Source organism: Giraffa tippelskirchi, chromosome 4 (genome assembly GCF_054371585.1).
Source record: "Giraffa tippelskirchi isolate mGirTip1 chromosome 4, T2T-mGirTip1v1.2.pri, whole genome shotgun sequence".
NCBI classification, from domain to species: domain Eukaryota; kingdom Metazoa; phylum Chordata; class Mammalia; order Artiodactyla; family Giraffidae; genus Giraffa; species Giraffa tippelskirchi.
Window position 1 is genome coordinate 124542740 of NC_137278.1, and position 16447 is coordinate 124559186.

At 38.4% G+C, this 16447-nt stretch overlaps 1 protein-coding gene across 5 annotated transcripts in view; it reads right to left on the reverse strand.

Moving 5' to 3' along the window:
* Positions 1 to 16447, reverse strand: part of EEA1 (early endosome antigen 1) — a 133163-nt gene that overhangs the window by 54512 nt on the left and 62204 nt on the right. For all 5 annotated transcript variants that reach the window (XM_081592122.1, XM_081592121.1, XM_081592120.1 and 2 more), the window contains one exon: positions 12782 to 12898. In XM_081592122.1, coding sequence (XP_081448248.1) covers positions 12782 to 12898 — 117 coding nt within the window. The remainder of the gene's footprint in view (positions 1 to 12781; positions 12899 to 16447) is intronic.

The window sequence follows — 16447 nt, forward strand, 5'->3', positions numbered from 1 at the left end:
CATGAGGTGGCCAAAGTATTGGAGTTTCAGCTTCAACATCAGACCTTCCAATGAACAACCAGGATTGATCTCTTTTAGGATGGATTGATTGGATCTCCTTGCAGTCCAAGGGACTCTCAAGAGTCTTCTCCAACACCACAGTTCAAAAGCATCAATTCTTCGGCGCTCAGCTTTCTTCACCGTCCAACTCTCACATCCATACATGACCACTGGAAAAACCATAGCCTTGACTAGACGGACTTTTGTTGGCAAAGCAATGTCTCTGCTTTTAAATATGCTATCTAGGTTGGTCATCACCTTCCTTCCAAGGAGTAAGTGTCTTTTAATTTCATGGCTGCAAACACCATCAGCAGCGATTTTGGAGCCCAAAAAAATAAAGTCTGACACTGTTTCCACTGTTTCCCCATCTATTTCCCATGAAGTGATGGGACCAGATGCCATGATCTTAGTTTTCTGAATGTTGAGCTTTAAGCCAACTTTTTCACTCTCCTCTTTCACTTTCACCAAGAGGCTCTTTAGTTCTTCTTCACTTTCTGCCATAAGGGTGGTGTCATCTGCATATCTCAGGTTATTGATATTTCTCCTGGCAATCTTGATTCCAGCTTGTGTTTCTTCCAGCCCAGTGTTTCTCATGATGTACTCTGCATATAAGTTAAATAAGCAGGGTGACAATATACAGCCTTGACGTACTCCTTTTCCTATTTGGAACCAGTCTCTTGTTCCATGTCCAGTTCTAACTGTTGCTTCCTGACTTGCATACAGGTTTCTCACAAGACAGGTCAGATGGTCTGATATTCCCATCTCTTTCAGAATTTTCCACAGTTTATTGTGATCCACACAGTCAAAGGCTTTGGCATAGTCAATAAAGCAGAAATAGATGTTTTTCTGGAACTCTCTTGCTTTTTCGATGATCCAGCGGATGTTGGCAATTTGATCTCTGGTTCCTCTGCCTTTTCTAAAACCAGCTTGAACATCTCGAAGTTCACGGTTCACGTATTGCTAAAGCCTGGCTTGGAGAATTTTGAGCATTACTTTACTAGCGTGTGAGATGAGTGCAATTGTGCGGTAGTTCGAGCATTCTTTGGCATTGCCTTTTTTTGGGATTGGATTGAAAACTGACCTCTTCCAGTCCTGTGGCCACTGCTGAGTTTTCCACATTTGCTGGCATATCGAGTGCAGCACTTTCACAACATCATCTTTCAGGATTTGAAATAGCTGAACTGGAATTCCATCACCTCCACTAGCTTTGTTCGTAGTGATGCTTTCTAAGGCCCACTTCACTTCACATTCCAGGATGTCTGGCTCTAGGTGAGTGATCACACCATCATGATTATCTGGGTCGTGAAGATCTTTTTTGTACAGTTCTTCTCTGTATTCTTGCCACCTCTTCTTAATATCTTCTGCTTCTGTTAGGTCCATAACATTTCTGTCCTTTATCGAGCCTATCTTTGCATGAAATGTTCCTTTGGTATCTCTAATTTTCTTGAAGAGATCCCTAGTCTTTCCCAATCTGTTGTTTTCCTCTATTTCTTTGCACTGATCACTGAGGAAGGCTTTCTTATCTCTCCTTGGAATTCTTTGGAACTCTGCATTCAGATGGGAATATCTTTCCTTTTCTCCTTTGCTTTTCGCTTCTCTTCTCTTCCCAGTTATCTGTAAGGCCTCCTCAGACAGTCATTTTGCTTTTTTGCATTTCTTTTCCATGGGGATTTTCTTGATCCCTGTCTTCTGTACAATGTCACGAACCTCTGTCCATAGTTCATCAGGCACTCTGTCCATCAGGTCTAGTCCCTTAAATCTATTTGTCACTTCCACTGTATACTCATAAGGGATTTGATCTAGGTCATACCTGAATGGACTAGTGGTTTTCCCTACTTTCTTCACTTTAAGTCTGAATTTGGCAATAAGCAGTTCATGATCTGAGCAACAGTCTGCTCCTGGTCTTGTTTTTGCTGACTGCATAGAGCTTCTCCACCTTTGGCTGCAAAGAATATAATCAATCTGATTTTGGTGTTGACCATCTGGTGATGTCCACATGTAGAGTCGTCTCTTGTGTTGTTGGAATAGGGTGTTTGTTATTACCAGTGCGTTCTCGTGGCAAAACTCTATTAGCCTTTGCCCTGCTTCATTCTGTACTCCAAGGCCAAACTTGCCTGTTACGCCAGGTGTTTCTTGACTTCCTACTTTTGCATTCCAGTCCCCTATAATGAAAAGGACATCTTTTTTGGGTGTTAGTTCTAGAAGGTCTTGTAGGTCTTCATAGAACTGTTCAACTTCAGCTTCTTTGACGTTACTGGTCGGGGCATAGACTTGGATTACCGTGATATTGAATGGTTTGCCTTGGAAACGAACAGAGATCAGAGCCTGATACAGAGCCTGTATTAGGCTGTGTTATTCACTTGTTCAGCTTCCCTGGAGGCTCAGCAGTAAGGAATCCACCTGCAATGCAAGACATGCAGGTTCAATGCGTGGGTTGGGAAGATCCCTTGGAGAAGGAAGAAATAGCAACCCATTCCGGTATTCTTGCCTGTAAAATCCCATACACATGGTGATAGCAGCCATGAAATTAAAAGACGCTTACTCCTTGGAATGAAAGTTAAGACCAACCAAGATAGCATATTAAAAAGCAGAGACATCATTTTGTCAACAAAGGTCCGTCTAGCCAAGGCTATGGTTTTTCCAGTGGTCATGTATGGATGTGAGAGTTGGACGGTGAAGAAAGCTGAGCGCTGAAGAATTGATGCTTTTGAACTGTGGTGTTGGAGAAGAAGCTTGAAGAGTCCCTTGGGCTGCAGGGAGATCCAACCAGTCCATCCTAAAGAAGATCAGCCCTGGGTGTTCGTTGGAAGGACTCATGCTGAAGCTGAAACTCCAATACTCTGGCGACCTGAGGCGAAGAGCTTACTCATTTGAAAAGACCCTGATGCTGGGAAAGATTGAGGGCAGGAGGAGAAGGGGACGACAGAGAATGAGATGGTTAGATGGCATCACTGACTCACTGGACATGGGTTTGGGTGGACTCCAGGAATTGCTGATGGACAGGGAGGCCTGGCGTGCTGCGACTCATGGGGTCACAAAGGGTTGGACATGACTAAGCAACTGAACTGAACTGAAAATCCCACAGATACAGGAGCCTGGTAGTCTGCAGTTCTGGGGGTCACAAAACAGTCAGACATCACTGAGCAACTAAACAATAACAATTCACACGCATCTAGCCCCAGGAACAAGAAGAAATGCAAAAAGAGTGTCATTTTTAACTGCTTGATACCTTACACAGTGGTTTCAAGGGTCTCATCTGTTCCTCAAAACAGCTTTGTGAGAAAGAACAAACTGAGCTACCTGTAGCTCTCCAACATTTTGTATCTTGTGCTTTTACATGTCCCCCTACCTTCAGTATATGTAGCTCTCAAAATGAAATACCATTATAACCCTCTGCCATGTGATACACTCCTAAGCATTCTTAAAAACTAAGCTAAAAAGTTATTTATGTCTTCAACAGTCTTTCCTGATTTACTAGGCAATAAGTTAGGAAAACACCCACCTTGGTCTTAACTCAACTCTGCATCACAAAACTTACGCAATTAACAAAAACAGTAATAAGAAATATAAACTGAGGTGCTTACTGAAAGCCAGGCAGCGATCTAAGCACTTTAACAGCGATTAAATTTTTTTTTCAGTGCTCATATCACCCTAACAGGCAAATAAGTATAACAGTACTTCTTAGCAAAAGAGGAATTGGACACTGGAGACTGTGTGCCACAGCCAGTCAGTGGCATGCCTTTGATAACTGCTTTATACTGTTTGGATCAATATACCACTTTGCAATACAGTGGTAATACGTAGCAATACAACCACTTGTCATAACTGGCTTCTGCTTTGGCCTATGATCACCTTAAATCTGAGACTATCGGAAAGCGGAGAGGGAGAACAACAAAGGATGGAAAATGGGTGAGGGGTGAGACCCAAAATATAACTCAGTCTCTGACAATGACCTATATTAATCATATTCAGTTCAGTTCAGTCGCCCAGTCGTGTCCGACTCTTTGCAACCCCATGAATCGCAGCACGCCAGGCCTCCCTGTCCATCACCAACTCCCTGAGTCTACCCAAACCCATATCCATAGAATCAGTGATGCCATCCAGCCTCTGTCGTCCCCTTCTCCTCCTGCCCCAAATCCTTCCCAGCATCAGGGTCTTTTCCAATGAGTCACCTCTTCGCATGAGGTGGCCAAAGTATTGGAGTTTCAGCTTCAACATCAGTCCTTCCAATGAACACCCAGGACTGATCTCCTTTAGGATGGACTGGTTGGATCTCCTTGTAGTCCAAGGGACTCTCAAGAGTCTTCTCCAACATCACAGTTCAAAAGCATCAATTCTTTGGCACTCAGCTTTCTTCACAGTCCAACTCTCACATCCATACATGACCACTGGAAAAACCATAGCCTTGACTAGACAGACATTTGTTGGCAAAGTAGTGTCTCTGCTTTTCAATATGCTATCTAGGTTGGTCATCACCTTCCTTCCAAGGATTAAGTGTCTTTTAATTTCATGGCTGCAATCACCATCAGCAGTGATTTTGGAGCCCAAAAAAATAAAGTCTGACACTGTTTCCACTGTTTCCCCATCTATTTCCCATGAAGTGATGGGACCAGATGCCATGATCTTAGTTTTCTGAATGTTGAGCTTTAAGCCAACTTTTTCACTCTCCTCTTTCACTTTCACCAAGAGGCTCTTTAGTTCTTCTTCACTTTCTGCCATAAGGGTGGTGTCATCTGCATATCTCAGGTTATTGATATTTCTCCTGGCAATCTTGATTCCAGCTGGTGCTTCCTCCAGCCCAGCGTTTCTCATGATGTACTCTGCATATAAGTTAAATAAGCAGGGTGACAATATACAGCCTTGACGTACTCCTTTTCCTATTTGGAACCAGTCTCTTGTTCCATGTCCAGTTCTAACTGTTGCTTCCTGACCTGCATACAGGTTTCTCAAGAGACAGGGCTGATGTTCTGGTATTCCCATCTCTTTCAGAATTTTCCACAGTTTATTGTGATCCACACAGTCAAAGGCTTTGGCATAGTCAATAAAGCAGAAATAGATGTTTTTCTGGAACTCTCTTGCTTTTTCGATGATCCAGCGGATGTTGGCAATTTGATGTCTGGTTCCTCTGCCTTTTCTAAAACCAGCTTGAACATCTCGAAGTTCACAGTTCACGTATTGCTGAAGCCTGGCTTGGAGAATTTTGAGCATTACTTTACTAGCGTGTGAGATAAGTGCAATTGTGGGGTAGTTTGAGCATTCTTTGGCATTGCCTTTCTTTGGGATTGGATTGAAAACTGACCTCTTCCAGTCCTGTGGCCACTACTGAGTTTTCCACATTTGCTGGCATATTGAGTGCAGCACTTTCACAGCATCATCTTTCAGGATTTGAAATAGCTCAACTGTAATTCCATCACCTCCACTAGCTTTGTTCGTAGTGATGCTTTCTAAGGTCCACTTCACTTCACATTCCAGGATGTCTGGCTCTAGGTGAGTGATCACACCATCGTGATTATCTCGTCATGAAGATCTTTTTTGTACAGTTCTTCTGTGTATTCTTGCCACCTCTTCTTAATATCTTCTGCTTCTGTTAGGTCCATAACATTTCTGTCCTTTATCGAGCCCATCTTTGCATGAAATGTTCCTTTGGTATCTCTAATTTTCTTGAAGAGATCCCTAGTCTTTCCCAATCTGTTGTTTTCCTTTATTTCTTTGCATTGATCACTGAGGAAGGCTTTCTTATCTCTCCTTACTATTCTCTGAACTCTGCATTCAGATGGGAATATCTTTCCTTTTCTCCTTTGCTTTTCACTTCTCTTCTTTTCTCAGCTATTTGTAAGGCCACCTCAGACAGCCATTTTGCTTTTTTGCATTTCTTTTCCATGGGGATGGTCTTGATCCCTATCTCCTGTACAATGTCACGAACCCTGTGCATAGTTCATCAGGCACTCTATCAGACCTAGTCCCTTAAATCTATTTGTCACTTCCACTGTATAATCATAAAGGATTTGATTTAGGTCATACCTGAATGGTCTAGTGGTTTTCCCTACTTTCTTCAATTTAAGTCTGAATTTGGCAATAAGCAGTTCATGATCTGAGCCACAGTCCACTCCCGGTCTTGTTTTTGCTGAATGTATAGAGCTTCTCCATCTTTGGCTGCAAAGAATATAATCAATCTGATTTTGGTGTTGACCATCTGGTGATGTCCATGTGTAGAGTCTTCTCTTGTGTTGTTGGAAGAGGGTGTTTGCTATGACCAGTGTGTTCTCTTGGCAACACTCTATTAGCCTTTGCCCTGCTTCATTCTGTACTCCAAGGCCAAATTTGCCTGTTATGCCAGGTGTTTCCTGACTTCCTACTTTTGCATTCCTGTCCCCTATAATGAAAAGGGCATCTTTTTTTGGGTGTTAGTTCTAGTAGGTCTTGCAGGTCTTCATAGAACTGTTCAAGTTCAGCTTCTTCAGCATTACTGGTCGGGGCATAGACTTGGATTACTGTGATATTGAATGGTTTACCTTGGAAACAAACAGAGATCATTCTGTCGTTTTTGAGATTGCATTCAAGTACTGCATTTCAGTCTCTTTTGTTGACCATGATGGCGACTCCATTTCTTCTAAGGGATACCTGCCCACAGTAGTAGATATAATGGTCATCTGAGTTAAATTCACCCATTCCAGTCCATGTTAGTTTGCTGATTTCTAGAATGTCGACATTCACTCTTGCCATCTCCTGTTTGACAACTTCCAAGTTGCCTTGATTCATGGACCTAACATTCCAGGTTCCTATGCAATATTGCTCTTTACAGCATCGGACTTTGCTTCTATCACCAGTCATATCCACAGCTGGGTATTGTTTTTGCTCTGGCTCCATCCCATCATTCTTCCTGGAGTTATTTCTCCACTGATCTCCAGTAGCATACTGGGCACCAACCGACCTGGAGAGTTCATCTTTCAGTGTCCTATCTTTTTGCCTTTTCATACTGTTCATGGGGTTCTCAAGGCAAGAATACTGAAGTGGTTTGCCATGCCCTTCTCCAGCGGACCACATTCTGTCAGACCTCTCCACCATGACCCGTCCGTCTTGGGAGGCCCCACATGGCATGGCTTAGTTTGTGAGATAGAGAAGGCTGTGGTCCGTGTGATCAGATTGGCTAGTTTTCTGTGATTATAGTTTCAGTGTGTCTGCCTTCTGATGCTCTCTCGCAACACCTACCGTCTTACTTGGGTTTCTCTTACCTTGGATGTGGGGTATATCTTCACGGCTGCTCCAGCAAAGTGCAGCCGCTGCTCCTTACCTTGGATAAGGGGTATCTACTCACGGCGGCTCCTCCTGCCTATGACCCACAAAACATATCCAAGGCATTTCATTAATAGCCTTCAAGAGACCAGGCACAAGATCTCTAAATTCATAACACTTAGATATTACCCCTATCAACAATTATGGTTTGCCAAAGACAAGGGTGAGGAGAGGGAGGAGAGACAATTAGCAAGGATAATAGGAAAAAAAAAGCAGATGCACCTCTGTACTTGCTGGTGAAAAAATTCTAAACAGGAAAACACTTTGAAAAGAAAAAAATTGTGAAATCTCACTTATGTAAAGATTAGGAAGATTAGTAGAAAATTCTTTTTCCCTAATCAAAACTATTCCCATTTTACCATACTAAATCATCTTGATTCCATGTATTATTCATAAGACACAGTACTTCCTTTAATACTGTGTAACTATGTATGCATTTGTGAATATATATATACACATACACACAATCTGTGCTTCATTATCCTTTACTAACAGCTTAATGCCTCAGAAATACAAAATAAATTACACTGATCATAGACATCTATTGCGTGCACAACTCTGGTCAGTTTCCAAGAGGTAGAAAGTCAACTCTGATCTCAAAGAAATTAAAATCAAACTGAGAGACAAAGATAAAATTAAAGTCTACGTGGGTATTTTCTACACATAGACAGGAGGTAAAAAAGGAAGCAGGGAAGGAGAGGGCAGGATGGATACAGAGAGTAGCATGGAAACATATACATTGCCATATGTAAAACAGATAGGCAATGGGAATTGCTGTGTGGCACAGGGAGCTCAATCCAGTGCTCTGAGACAACCTAGAGGGGTGGGATGGGGAGGGAGATGGGAGGGAGGTTCAAGACAGAGCAGACATATGTATCCCTGTGGCTGATTCATGTTGACGTATGGCAGAAACCAGCACAACGTTATAAAGCAATTATCTTCCAATAAAAAAAACATGTTTTTTAAAAAGAGGGAGGCAATGAGGCTTTTATAAGCCATAAAAAAGATTAAATTTTAAAAATCAGTCAGCACCAAGAGGTGATGGAGAAATGGACAATGGTAAACTGGTATAGTTACTTTGGAAAACAGTTTGGGATAGCCTAGTAAATTTGAGCACATATATAGCTCATAACCCAGCAATTTCACATGAGGGTATAAAACAGAAATTCTTACACAAATGCATGAGATTTTTATGAAAATGTTTGTAGCTGCAGTACCTGAAATAGCAAGAAAAAAGAAAAAATTGTGTGAATAAATAGGAAGTATATATGCATCACTTCTGCTGCATACCAAATAATATAGTTGTCAACATAGCTAGTTGCTTTTTTCTATGAAATACCATTTTTAATGTAAAGAATGTAACAAGAATGACCAATAAACTATGGGAAGGAAGAGAACCAGTCATTTCAAAGGATAGAACTACAGTATTGGCTGCCAATGATAAAATTCAAGCTTTCAAAGGAAGTTTAGAATTTTAGAAAACTCGCATCCGTCACCACGAGCTTCACACTTCTTATACTTAAAGCATATTCCAACATTGACAGTGATATTGACAAATGTGATTTGTTTTTTATTATACAATGAAATGGGCTTCCCTGGTGGCTCAGTTGGTAAAGAATCCACCTGCAATACAAGAGACCGTCTGCAACACAAGAGACGTGGGTTTGATTTCTGGGCCAGGAATATTCTCTGGAGAAGGAAATGGCTACCCACTCCAGTATTTCTGCCTTGGAAATCCCATGGACAGAGGAGCTTAGGGGAGGCCACAGTCCATGGGGCCACAAGAGTTGGACACGACTGAGCAACTAAACCACCAGAATACAATGAAATGTGTTAACATTTGGAAAAACTCTGCCTAATTCAGTGAACCAATATTTTCCACATGACTAATGCATATTACAAAACCGTGCCCAGGAAAGATCCACTCAAAAGTCAAGACAGAAGAAAAAATTTTAATGTTACAAAGTACAAAAATTGCACTGATATGGTTTCAGATTCTACATTGAAATTAACTTTTGAGAAACTATATTTTATCTGGTTTCAGTGTAGTATCAAACAATTATAGCTACAATTATCTGAAAAGGCTATTAAGACAGGCCTTCCTTTTCCAACTACACTACACATCAGTTAGACTAAATTTTAACACACTTCAAATATACCACAACAGATTAAATGTAAAAGCAGATATGAGAATCCATCTGTCCTGTTATTTAATTAAGTTGTTAAGACAAAGCTAACAAATGCACAATACTTTTGAATAAAAAGACTTAATAACTCCCTATTTCTCTGCCACCAAAAAGGAAAGACATGGGGGAAATAAATTAATACCAATACCTACCCTACCTCCAAAACTATTATCTGTTGCTCATCTTTAAAGAAACAAAGTGGAAAATATTAACATTACAGAATACAGACTAAGAACAAAGTTGGAGGTCTCACAGTTTCTGACTTCAAAACTTATTGAAAAATATAGTAGTCAAAACAATGTGGCACTGACATAAAGAAAGATATATAGACCAAAAGAATAAAAATAAAGAGCCCAGAAATAAACATTCACATACATGGTCAAACAGTTTTCAACAAGCATGCCAAGACCATTCAGTAAGGAAAGGATACTCACTCCTTTCAACAAATGGTGCTAGGAAAACTGGATTTTCATATGCAAAAGAATAAAACTGGACCCTTACCTTTAAAAAAATAATTCAAAATGGATCAAAGACCTAAACCTAAGTTAAAACTATAAAACTATTAGAAGAAAACAGGTGACACCTTCAAGACACTGAGTTTAGCAATAACTTCTTGGATATGACACCAAAAGCTCAGCAACAAAACTGAAAACAGATTAACTAGATTATATAAAATTTAAAACTTTTGTGTATCAAATGTGGGATATCATAAAATATTCATTTGGCCTTGGTCCCCATTTCTGGATCCAGGCTCCTAAACCCCAAGAATTCCCTATGTGATAAGAGCAAGAAAGGTATCCTTTGTTAGTCATAAGAAGCCCCTTACAACCACCTCTGGGTTTGTATTAATGAGAATTTTTAGAAATCCCAAAGGATGGGGGGTTGGTTGGCAGGGGAACCAACCTTCAAGAAAGGGCTGGAACTTTCAGTCCCACCCTGACCTCTAGGGAGGGAAGAGGGGCAAAATGCTGAATTTATCACCAGTGGTCAAAGATTTCATCAATCACACCCACACAGGGAAAGAAAGGTTTTTGAGACATTCCAAGTTGGTGAACACTTGGAGAGCACTCAAAGAGAGCATGGAAGCTTCAAACACTTTCCCATGTATCTTGCCCTACCCACCTTTTCCATCTCACTGTTCTTAAGTTACAGTCATTTATAATAAGCCAGTACTCTAGGAAATAGCTCAGTAAGTACCATGGTAGCTCAGCTGGTAAAGAATCCACCTGCAATTCAGGAGACCCTGGCTTGATTTCTGCGTTGGGAAGATCCCCTGGAGAAGGGATAGGCTATCCACTCCGGTACTCATGGGCTTCACTGGTGGCTCAGACAGTAAAGAATTTTCATGCAACGGAGGAGACCTGGGTTCAATCCCTGGGTTTGGAAGATCCCCGGAGGAGGGCATGGCAATCCACTCCAGTATTCTTGTCTGCAGAATCCCCATGGACAGAGGAGCCTGGCAGGCTCCAGTCCATGGGATTGCAGAGAGTCAAACATGACTGAGCAACTAAGCACAGCACAGCACTAATAAGTAAAATGTAAAAATTTTTCCCAAGTTTTGGGAGCTACTCTAGCAAATTAATTAAACAGGAGGCTGAGAATCGGGAATCTCCCATTTATAACCAGTTGGTTAGAAGTACAAGTAACAAGCTGGACTTTCGATTGGTATCTGAACTGGGATGTGTTGGGGAGGGAGGTTCAGGGGTGCTCAGGCACAGTTCTGCAGGACTTCACCCTTAATCCATAGAATGTGATGCTAGCTACAGGTAAATAGTGTAAGAATTTAGTTACATGGTAGGACACACAGCTGGTGTTACACAACTGTTGAAATACGGAACATCTAAACATCTGATGTCAGAAGTGAAGCTGTAGTACAGTACTAGGAGTAGAGGAGACAAACGGGAGTGTTTTTTCCTTTATAAAAAGACACAATCAACAGAGTGAAAAGGCAACCTAAAGAATGAGAAAATATTTGCAAATCATGTATCTGATTAAAGGGTTAATATCAAAAACATATAAAGAACTCTTATAACTCAACATCAAGAACACAAACAACCCAATTAAAATCATACAGCCAACAAGCATATGAAAAGATGCTCAAGCATCCTAATCACTAGGGAAATGCAAATCAATCATGATGAGTATCAGCTTAACACTCTTTCGGATGGCTACTATTAAAAAAAAAAAACAGTAGAAAGATGGTAACAATGACCCTATACACGAGACAGCAAAAGAGACACAGATATAAAGAACAGACTGTTGGACTCCATGGGAGAAGACGAGGGTGGGATGATTTGAGAGAATAGCATTGAAACATGTATATTAACATATGTGAAACAGATCGCCAGTCCAGGTTCGATGCATGAGGCAGGGTGCTCAGGACTGGTGCACTGGGATGACCCTGAGAGATGGGATGGGGAGGGAGGTGGGAAGGAGAGTCAGGATGGGGAACACATGTACACCCATGGCTGATTCATGTGAATGTATGGCAAAACCACCACAATACTGCAAAGTAATCAGCCTCCAATTAAAATTTTAAAAAAATAAAAAATTTTAAAAAAAATTTAAAAAAAACAGAGATAATAAACAGAAAATAACAAATGTTGGCAAGGATGTGAAGAAACTGTTTAATCCTTGTGCATTGTTGATGGAAATTTAAAAGGATACAGCCACTATGGCAAACAGTATGATGATTTCTTCAAAAAATTGAACACAGAATTACTTGTATGATCCAGCAATTCCACTTTGGGGTATTTACACAAAAGAACTGAAAGCAGGATCTCAAATAGATATTTGTATACCCATGTTCAAAACAGCACTATCCACAAAAGAAAGAGCACAAAGAAGGAAGCAACAGATGGATAATATGATATATACATACAATGTAATGTAACCTTAAGAAGGTAGGAAATTCTGACACATGTTATAACATGAATGAACCTTGAGAACAATATCCTATGTGAAATAAGCCAAGCACAAGACGACAAATACTGTATGAATTCACTCATATGAGTTATTTAGAATAGTAAACTCATAGATAGAGAAAGCAGAAGGGGTTTTGGGGCAGGAGATTCAGTAAATGGGGAGTTGTTTAATAATAACTGAGTTTAGTTTTACACAATGTGAATGTAAATAACACTAAAAAATAAACAACACAAAATAAGCCATACTGTACTGTGCCAATAAATAAATAACATACACAGGATTAGAATTTAAAATTTATAAAATCAATTCACCATTATACGTAGTTTTTAAATTCTCACCTGATTCTTTTGTGTTAATTCATTAACTGAACTTTTAAGTTTTTGTAGTTCCTGCACATACACAGCAACTTCCTGGGGGCCTTTGGCAAGTTCACTCCTCAGCTGGCTTATTATGGCCTAGAAAGGAAAAAAATTGAGAAAACTAAAATAAAAAGGGAAACGAACGTATCCAGAAGTTTTAAGATTACATCGATTTTTACCACTGTTGTCATTAAACTTAAATAATTCTTAGAAATTTCAACTTGATTCTTTTTTTATCTTACTACCCCTACTGCTTCCCCAAGTCTTTTTTTGGCTGAAAATTAGTTTTCAAAATGTATCCAAAACTTTACAACTTCATTTGAAAAGTTGGCATCCTATTTTATGTGTCTGAAACAGCACACTGCAAACTTGAACTTACTGGCTTTAAATTCTATAATTTAATCCTACTGAATTTAAAAAGGATATGCAAGTTATACCTACATTTTCTCTCAACTTCTATAGCACATTTCAAAATCATGTTAAATGCAAACAACCAATACAGAATTACCTTTGAAGGTGGCTAATCATTTTTTTACTTTTACTGTAATAGAAAGTATTTGGCCAGAGAAGCTGTCAAACAGAAGTTATATATAGTTTCATTAACCTGGATCTCTCTATGATCATGGATAATAGCTGGGCAATTTGCTTTAATGCACTTAATATTTTTTAAATGAAAATTAATGTCTATTATTAACACAATGGTTTAACCATTTAATAAGTAAGGTAAGAGAAAGATAACCAAAGAACCTGGAAATACAAACTTATTATATATGAAAGCTTCAACCACTAGAGAGCAAGCGACTTGGTTTCCTGAAAGTGATGTTAATAAGAGATGTCTGTATTTCTAATATTGGTTATCAGGTTTACTTTTTACATTCCTAATGTTACAATTATTTTAATTGTCTACATTCTTCATTAGTAAATAAATTTTATAGTATGAATACAGTAAATCTCATTTTTTTAAAATAAACACATTAGCATTACCTATATTGTATATTACAAATGAGTACTTTCAAGGAAAAAATCTAAGAAAGCCACCAATTAATGCCAGGTGATCTTTTGCTCTAGAATTTGCGGCATATTTTTGTTGTTGTTGTTTCAAGGAGACTCACTGTAATAAGATCAAATCCACTGTAAATGGATGAAGTTTTAGAAACAAAACTAGTGAACAAGGTAACCTAACTGAAACATTTGGGCTTATTTTAATAACCAGAAATAACTGAAATCAGTGTTCTGATGGTTTTCCAAACTGGTTTGAAGTCAACAAACAGAGGTTTCAAAAATATTTTTGGTAATGGCAACATGTCTGAGATATGTTCATGGCCTGACCTGTTAAGGAAAACATGTATATAAAACATATTTCAAAGCAGAAATGTTTAAATATTCATGTATTTTCAACTGTGTTCAAGTTAAAGTGTGTCTTAATGCTCTGTCTTAAACTGGTTGTGTAACCTTGAAATGTATTAGGAGTTTACTTCAAATCACTATGACTAACAACTTTGAATCTTAGAATTATTCTCTATTAACAACATTATGGGTGTTAATTAAAATATCAGGAACAATCCAGCTACTTTAAATTAGTATGCTTTAATCACTTATCACAAGAAAAATTATATTTAAATCTCTACTTCTATCTTACCAAAGGAATTACTAGAGTTTTTCACACATAATAAGTATGAACTAAAATGAAAATTTTGAGTATATTTCATTAAAATACCATGATTCCACGTTAAAGATTATAAGATTAACCATGTATATAACATATATCCAGTATCTATTCTGCTGATGAATTCCAACATGCAAAAGAAACTAAACAAAGAAAATGTAAAGCAAATGTATCCAAAATTATGTTATATCTTATAATGTATCTGTTGTACACTAAATACATATTTTTTTACTTGAATTTTTAAAAATATAAAAGCAAGCACTTAAAACTTTTTAGTTTACTCAAGGCAAAAAAAGAAAGATGTAGGAAGAGTATACACCTAAAGATAAATTTTAGTTACAGGGAAGAGGAGAAAGAGGAATTAAATACAGGAAGCTTTCCCTCTCTACTGTGCATTGAGTCATTTTAACTTTTTACAATGATCATATATTATAGTTCTATTTTTAAAAAATTAAGATTGAAGAAAGACAAAATTTCTAAGGAAATACACTCACTATTGAGATTCCACTTTAGGTGAAATTCAAAAAGAAGGTTCTGCAAGCCACACAGACAGTCCTCACTAGTTAACAGGACAAGCTCATCAGTGCCCAGAAGGCTCTGGCACCTGCACTGCCTCCTGGGAATGCTGCTCCCAGTTCTTCACTCTGCTCCTTGCTTACTTCATTCTTCTCTCCCATGTATCCTCTCTGAGGATACCTTTCCCTGATCATCCTATCTAAAACTGATCCACATTATTACCAGACCCACTACTGCCCATATCCTGCTTTGTTTTTCCTCATAGCACTTAGGATTAGCTGACTTTCTATTGTGAGCTGGTTTATTTCACATTGTTTGGCTTCCAAAAGGAATATAAGCTTTATGAGAGCAGGCACTGTATCTTATTCACTGTTCTATTCCTCACATGTATACTAGCTGCTGTCACTCAGGCATTCAAAAAATACTCACTAAAGAGAGGAGTGATTCTCCCAGAACTTAACAGATACTTGCATAGAATCTCTGCACATGGCAACAGATATGTAAGACCCCATAAAATAATGTGCATTTCCTTAAAGCCACATTACTGAATTTAACATTGAATTTTTACTAAAAAATTTTAAATTACAAAGTAATTAAGGAAAGATATGTCAAACTTCCTGCTAGTACTTTAGGATTATAATTATTGTCCTAATGGCCAAATACTTTTAGTAAATAATCATTTTAAAGATGGTTAAAATTTGGCTTGATTAGTAAAACAAAAATGAGCATATATCTGAAGTTCTGAGATTGTCTTAAAACTCAAAATTGCCATATTGTGCTAGAAGGTACTATATTAAAAACAGTACTAATATTAAAAGCCTTCCAAAAAGACATTACCTCAAGTTTAAGCATCTCCATTAGAAAGCAGAAAAAATAAAATAAAATGATGGATGAAACATGGAAAACAAAACTGACAAAAGTACACACTGAACATACAATAAAAAGTACAAACACACTTCTAAATCTAATCTCTTACACTAGCAAATTTTTAAGAGATATTTAGATGCTCTCTTTAATAACCCTGAATGAATGTAATATTTATTCCATCTCTATAACCTTTTTAGTTTTAAAAATTAGGATTCAAATAAAGATATTTGGAATATAAATAAAATTCATCAAAAATCATTTCCATTAAAGACAACACCAAATATAAGTTAGTTACAGCTCTGACATTTTCAATAATGCAAATTTATAGGAATAATAGGAGAAGGCAATGGCAACCCATTCCAGTGTTCTTGCCTGGAGAATCCCAGGGACAGAGGAGCCTGGTAGGCTGCCATCTATAGGGTCGCACAGAGTCAGACACAACTGAAGCGACTTAGCAGCAGCAGCAGCATAGGAATAATACTTTTATTAAACTTAATTCCTGATCTAAAGAAAAGTTAATTATTTAAAAATACTTTTAAATGCTTTAGAATGAGTTATTTTTCCATATGCTTTTTAAAAGTTAGATTTTTTAAATG